The sequence below is a fragment of the Pelobates fuscus genome, chromosome 5 (assembly GCF_036172605.1).
Source record: "Pelobates fuscus isolate aPelFus1 chromosome 5, aPelFus1.pri, whole genome shotgun sequence".
Taxonomy (NCBI): domain Eukaryota; kingdom Metazoa; phylum Chordata; class Amphibia; order Anura; family Pelobatidae; genus Pelobates; species Pelobates fuscus.
The window spans coordinates 348,102,503-348,109,612 of record NC_086321.1 but is presented as its reverse complement, the minus strand read 5'-3'; the positions used below and the strand labels follow the sequence as shown (position 1 = coordinate 348,109,612).

At 41.7% G+C, this 7,110-nt stretch overlaps 1 protein-coding gene across 1 annotated transcript in view; it reads left to right on the top strand.

Moving 5' to 3' along the window:
* The window catches only part of LOC134612264 (mucin-3B-like), a 33,707-nt gene extending 32,720 nt beyond the window's left edge, over positions 1-987 (top strand). The window contains exon 3 of the mRNA XM_063456611.1: positions 962-987. Within this exon, the coding sequence (XP_063312681.1) occupies positions 962-987 (26 nt within the window). The remainder of the gene's footprint in view (positions 1-961) is intronic.
* The last annotated feature ends 6,123 nt before the right edge of the window (positions 988-7,110 follow it).

The window sequence follows — 7,110 nt, the reverse complement described above, 5'->3', positions numbered from 1 at the left end:
TTAGTTGTGTATCTTACAGTAGGTGTAACACCCACGTACATTAAAATTTAAACTTTTAAATGGACTAAGGGAAGAAACACGTATTTACGTGCTGTATTTTTCTAGTGGTTCAAATCAGCAATATTGAGTGGTTAAAATCCCCAATTTTTTTGGGGAAAAAAAATTGACCTTGGTGTGTAACCCTGCACCTTTAACCACTTATTCTCTTTTCACAGCAACCTCCTAAGTAGAAAAACTCAGAGTACAAACTCAGATCAGCCAATGAGAGATCTTTGTCAACCAAACTATTGACATCACTCTGTCCACAGCCAATCACTGTATTCATATTTTCCCCTCTCCCCTTAGCAAGGCTTTGTAATATTTGAAAGATGCTGAAAGGATGATGATTGGCTGTGTGCCTGAGTCATGCATAGAACTTATCTCAAACTGATCTCTTATTGGCTAAGCTCAACTAACGGTGAAAAGGGAAGGAGTAGGGTTATGCTGTAAAATGCTGCAATTTTAAAAAGACACAATAGTCCTTAAAACAAATATAGCTTAATGTAGTTGTTCTGGTCAGTATTGTCAGTCCCTGCAGGCTTTTTGTTGTAAACACTATCTTTTCAGAGAAAAGGCAAAAACCTAGGGACACCTCCAAATGTTAAGATGCTGAACTTTCCTCATAGAGATGCATTGATTAAATGCAACTCTATGAGGAGATGCTGATTGGCCAGGCTGCGTTTGGCCCAGCCCCACCCTGCCTCCTTGATGATCTCAGCCAATCTAATGCTTTGCCTTTCTGATAAAGTCAGCCAAAGAGGCAGTTTGGGGAGATGGGGATAAGGTAAGTTTTAATCCTTTCTAAGGGGGCAAGCCACCTAAATTGTGGTTTCAACACTTTAGGGTCAGGAATACATGTTTGTGTTCCTGACCCTATAGTGTTCCTTTAATTCTAATTTGTTTTTATTTTATTATTTTGTAGCTAAACTAACGAGATTTGAACAGTGACAAAATACAGCATTAATACATGAGACCTATGAACGTGTTTAAGTTGTGTTGTTAGAGCTGTTTTATAGGAATTGATATATTATTTTATAATTATAAGTGTTCCTTTAACCCCTTAAGGACCAAACTTCTGGAATAAAAGGGAATCATGACATGTCACACATGTCATGTGTCCTTAAGGGGTTAAAGACTTTGGAGTCTGTTAATTAAACTGAAAGTTGAAGAACCAGTTTGCATAAATATTAGCCAGCCCACATGTAGGCAATTCAGATTATTTATTATCTTACAATTATAATGTTAAAAAATGTACTACAGAGCTAATCCCGTGAAAAATGCGTATCATTTCTAGCATATTACCTTTAATTATTTTTTTTTTAAATTTAGATTTTTATTGAATTTCATGCAGTATAGCAGATATTCACATCAGAGTATGGTTTTCCAAGTTGATAAAGTTCACAGCATTTGATAAACATATTCCAACAGTTGATAATACTTATTCTAACATTTAGTAAGACTTATTTCAATTAACATGGGTTCCAATATATTTTAAAAAATATCTCGAGTATTTTAAACATCTTAATTGGTGTGTATGTAGCTAGGCTCTGTTCCTGTGCCTCATAAGTCATCTAGAGCAAGGTGCTAGATCAGTGGGTGCCTATGTTTGCTCAGGTGTTGACCTGGATATGTATGTCTCCCTGTGTGATCTCGTGGTTGGCTAGTGAGTGTGTGAGTGTTCATGTGTGCGTGCTTCTTATTGGGGTATTGCTGCAGCGCGGAAACCTTTTAAGTATATTGTAGGTGTCCACTGAGTTGTGTTAGCGTGTGGCTTAGTAACGTTCACATTTTGTTGGTTTCCAGTCTATGTATCTTGGTCCCGGTTCGCAGTTTGCTTTCCCCAGTGCGCCGCTTCTCCTTTTCTTTGCAGCTGCTCGTGTTCACTGCGGTCGGTGTGGCTTCTGTGACTAGACTCCGGAGTGCTGTCTCATGGTCGTCCGCTGAGGTGATTATGGTGGTCGTTTCTCCGGTTGTCACAATCAGCGCTCCGTCTGCTCCCCATCTGTACCGCATTGATTTGTCTCTTAGTTGTTTTGCCACTGGAGCCAGTTTCCTTCTTTCCAGAAGTGCTGTGAAGGGAATGTCGTTAAAGAATGAGATGGCGGCTCCGTCCAACTCCGCGCCCCCTAGCTCTCTGGAGCGGGCCATGATGGCCGTTTTGACAGCCGTGTCCCTGGTTACTAGTATAGCGTCTCTCGGGGCTTCTTCTGGTGCTGTCGATGCCTTCCTCACTCTGAATACAGTGAGTATCATTCCAGGGTCTACGTCCCCTGCGAGGCCTATAGCCGTCAGTAGCCGGCGGGCGTATGGTATCAGTTGCTCCCCCTTCACCTCTTCAGGTATTCCCCGCAGGCGTATGTTGCGGCGCCTATGTCGGGTCTCCAGGGAAGCGACCGTGCGGGACAGAGTCTGGACCTGCATCGTGAGAGTGCTGACTTTGGTTTCGGCGGTTTGCAGCCGGGATTCTGTTGCCGCTTCTCTTTTCTCTACTGCTTGGAGCTTTGACCGCATGTCCCCCATGTCTCGTCGGATTTCCTGGAGGTCCGTCTTCCACGTTCTGCGCATCTCCAGAAGCATTTGCTTTATATCTCCTCTGGTTGCTGGAGCCCGGTCATCCTCCGAGTCCTCTGCCCCATCTGAGTCTCCTTGTCTAGAGGACATAAGTTCGTTGTCTTCTTCCTCCAGGGACTCCTCCGAGGTCTCGTCTCGGCAAGTCTCCGCGGGCGCCATTTTGGGGGGCGCCGGCGGTGTAGGCCGCCCAAATGCCAGCCGTATATCTTTGGCGTTGTAGGTGCCTGGTCCCTGAGGTTTGCGATTTTTGCGCCCCATATTATACTTGATGGGGTGAGGTTGTGGGTGATCCGCTCCGGTTATTTTTTCGATGTTATTTTGGGGTTTAATTCTCTGGTGGAGCGGAGCACCGCATGAACACGTCTTTTCAGTCTCTTGGTTGGCCACGCCCCCTTACCTTTAATTATAAGAAGTAATTGACTATTTTTCTGGCCAGATCCCTTCTTTGATTTTAGCTTCATTAATTTACTACATTTGTTAGTATTTTACACTGGTTATTTTATATTTTTTTTTCATGGTGAAGGACTGTTGACTATGTAATCTCTTCTCCCCAAGTTTTCATAATTGTGTAAATTCAGTTGCTTGCATAGCTCCTGAACACCATCAGGAGGCATGGCTGGTTGCAAGGTTTGGGCACATTTTAGAGCATATGTGTAACTTACAATGAACAATGAAGTACAAATTCATGGTTTTAGGCAGGTAACTCTATTTACTGTGTATGAGCATTATTCCCACAAACAGTCATAATATCTGCAGTCTGATGACATTTGGGAATCCTGGTTCATATTTGTTTATTGAATGATTATTTTGAGCACACACTCCTACTACGGATAGCTTAGCTACAAAACTGGTAGTTCTGTTTTTGTTTTCTCTGAAGGCCTATCATGTAATGCAAGATACTGTACAATTTCTACTCTTTCCAGCTGACCCAATATTTCTGCAAAGATAAAATAATCAATGAAAACTTTTTTGTTATGTATGCAAACTATCATACACAGTTCCCATGTTGGCTTAAATGAACACTATAGGCAATTATACAACTGTAGCCTAATCAAGCAGTTTTGGTGAAAAGATCATGCCCCTGCAGTACTACTGCTCACTTTGTTTATACACCGTAGCCACACCTTCCTGCATGTGATTCGCACAGCCTTCTCATATATTTCCTGTACATTGAGATATAATGTTTAAACTTCCTTTCTTGAACATTCTGTTTAATTTACAATTTATTATCAACTGCTCTGTTAATAGCTGTTAGACCCTGCAGGAGCCTCCTGTGTGTGATTAAAGTTTAATTTACAGAGCATGAGATTAAAGGCTCCCTAAGCAAGTTGACATCTGATTGAAAACGAAACCATTTTTTTCCATGCAGGCTGTATAAGTCACAGTCAGGGGAGGTGTGGATAGGGTTGCATAAACAGAAACAATACTGATGTATCTCCTGAATGGTAGAGGATTGAGTAGTGACACCACAGGGACATGATCTATAAACCGAAGCTGTGTCATTAAACTAAAGTTGTTTTGAAGCCTATAGTGTCCCTTTAATGAAATTAACAAGGTTTTGACTGTGCATGTTCGCATAAATGTTACTTTTAAAGGGAGACTCTAAGTACATAATACAGCTTATTGTGATTGTTATGGTGGAACCTCTCTGTTGTCCCTGCCGATATGAGTATATGGAAATTTAATTTCTGCACTGGATGCCATTCCCTCCAGGCTGTAAATCATGGAGTCCTCTTACTCCAGTGTTGTTTGACTATAAAATATTTTTAAAAATGAACAGACAGAGTCTGGTTGTGCAGTACAAAACAGCTTGTAATGTAAAAAGCAAATCAAAACTATGTCATTACAATTATGGAATACATCTTCAAAAAATAACCTCGGCTGATATACTTTTCCAAAGCTGCATTACAAAAATTAGACAGTAGGTGGCAGTACGGACTAATAAAGTAAAAGGGTGGAATCCTAAACTGCAAAGTGATTTTGCTTTAATGCAATGACGTTTTACATTATTTGCTTTTTATTTGTTTAGTTTAACACAGGTTTTTTTTTTTTTTTTTTTTTTTATCAACCATACAAAGGTTTCTATGCAGGCACATATTTGTGAGTTTGCATCATTCCATTATCATACTATCCAGATGAATCCTTTATTTCTCCGATGCTGGGTGGGAACTTCTAGTAACCTGAGAGTATCTCATCTGAGAATAACTAATATGCACATGAGGCTGGGCTGGTGACGCGATTAAGCGAAACTCCTTTTTTATTATTTAACGAGATATACATTTTTGGGCAATAAAACAATGTCATGAGATATGGATAATTACACTCCACTAACCTTTTCTAATCAAAATCTGGATATAGATATGTTAATCTCTGAACTCGGAACAGTCTGGCAATTGCAGATACTCTTACATGTGGCCAAAATGATTTTCTTACTTACATTTAACTGTAAATTGCAATTACCGGGATAAAATAGGTAAAATGGAAAATAATTTAATTGGAAAAATATTCCAGCTCCTTAATTTTGCCCTAAATTTTGCAATTCAGTTTTCAATTTCACCACAATTCACGGTTATTAAACTCAATTTAAACTTGTTTTCTAGAGGACACAGAATTTCTATTTTGTCAATTGGAAAAAAAATACTTTAGTTAATCAAACAGTTCTGAACAGATTTGAACACTGAAGAGGAAAATATGACATTGTCAGTTTGTTCCTACATTTGACTTATACTTATAAGGTTTGGTGCAAGTGGTGCATCTGTCTTTGTGGATTCAGACTGTCCTTGAAGTGAAGATACCAGTATAATTTTTTTTAGCTAATCCCATCACCCCATCACTTCAGGTTTACTTATCTACAATAACCTTCATGTTCCTTTAAATATTATAAATCACTAGAGATGTCCCGAATAGTTCGCTGGCGAATAATTCCCGGCGAACATAGCTTGTTCGCGTTCGCCACGGCGGGCGAACATATGCAATGTTCGGTCCGCCTCCTATTCGTCATCATTGAGTAAACTTTGACCCTGTACCTCACAGTCAGCAGACACATTCCAGCCAATCAGCAGCAGACCCTCCCTCCCAGACCCTCCCACCTCCTGGACAGCATCCATTTTAGATTCATTCTGAAGCTTCATTCTAATTGAGATCAGGGACAGTGTAGCTGCTGCTGATTTAATAGGGAAATCGATAGCTAGGCTAGTGTATTCAGTGTCCACTACAGTCCTGAAGGACTCATCTGATCTCTGCTGTAAGGACAGCACCCCAAAAAGCCCTTTTTAGGGCTAGAACATCAGTCTGCTTTTTTTTTCCCTGTGTAATCTAATTGCAGTTGCCTGCCTGCCAGCGTGTGTGTCAGGCTCACAGCGTATACTGTGCCCACTTGCCCAGTGCCACCACTTATATCTGGTGTCACAATAGCTTGCATTTAAAAAAAAAACAAAAAAAAAAAACTAGAAATTTGACTGTGAAATAATAGTAGTCAGTTTCCTTCACACGTGTGTGTTTCAGGGCCTGCCAGGGCACAGTGTCACACCAGTGCAACTCATATCTGGTGTAACAGTAGTGTACATTTAAAAAAAATACAATTTTGACTGTAATAGATTGAATAGCAGTTAGTTGTCTGCAAGCGTGTGTGTCAGGCCTACAGCGTCTACTCTGCCAACTTCTGCCAGTGCACAGTGTCACTCATATCTGTTGTGACAGTAGCTTGCATGCATAGAACCACTAATCGAAAAAAAAATGACAGGCAGAGGCAGGCCACCCACAGGGGCCGTCGTGGTCGTGGTGCTGTGATTCCCTTTGGCCCTAGAATAATGCCCAGTGTTCAGAGGCCACGTACCCTGAACTCGAAAAGTTCTAAGGACATAGTTGACTGGCTAACACAGGACACCCAATCTTCTACAGCTTCCGCTTGGAACCTTGACGCACCATCCTTCTCCAGCTTAGCCAACCACCACCAACACTAGCACCACAGCCGCTTCACTTGTTCTGTCAGAGGAGTTATTTACACATCAGTTGGAAGTGATGTGCAACCATTATTGCCAGAGGATGTAGATAACAGGGATATGTCTCAGTCAGGCAGCATTACACACATGGACGTATGGTGTGATGATGATGATGTTGTATCCGCTGCTGCTTCCTTTGCTGAGTTGTCAGATACAAGTGAAGCGGTTGATGATGACGATGCGTCCGTGGATGTCACGTGGGTGCCCGCTAGAAAAGAAGAAGAACAGGGGGAAAGTTGAGATGGGGAGACAGAGAGGAGGAGGAGACGAGTTGGAAGCAGGGGGAGGTCATCGCAAGGAGCTAGTGGCACAGTCAGACAGCATGCATCGGCACCCGGGGTCAGCCAGACAGCACGCCAATCAACGCATGCTGTTGCCACCACCAGAATGCCATCATTGCAGAGCTCAGCAGTGTGGCATTTTTTTTGTGTGTCTGCCTCTGACAACAGCGATGCCTTTTGCAACTTGTGCCAAAAGAAACTGAGTCGTGGGAAGTCCA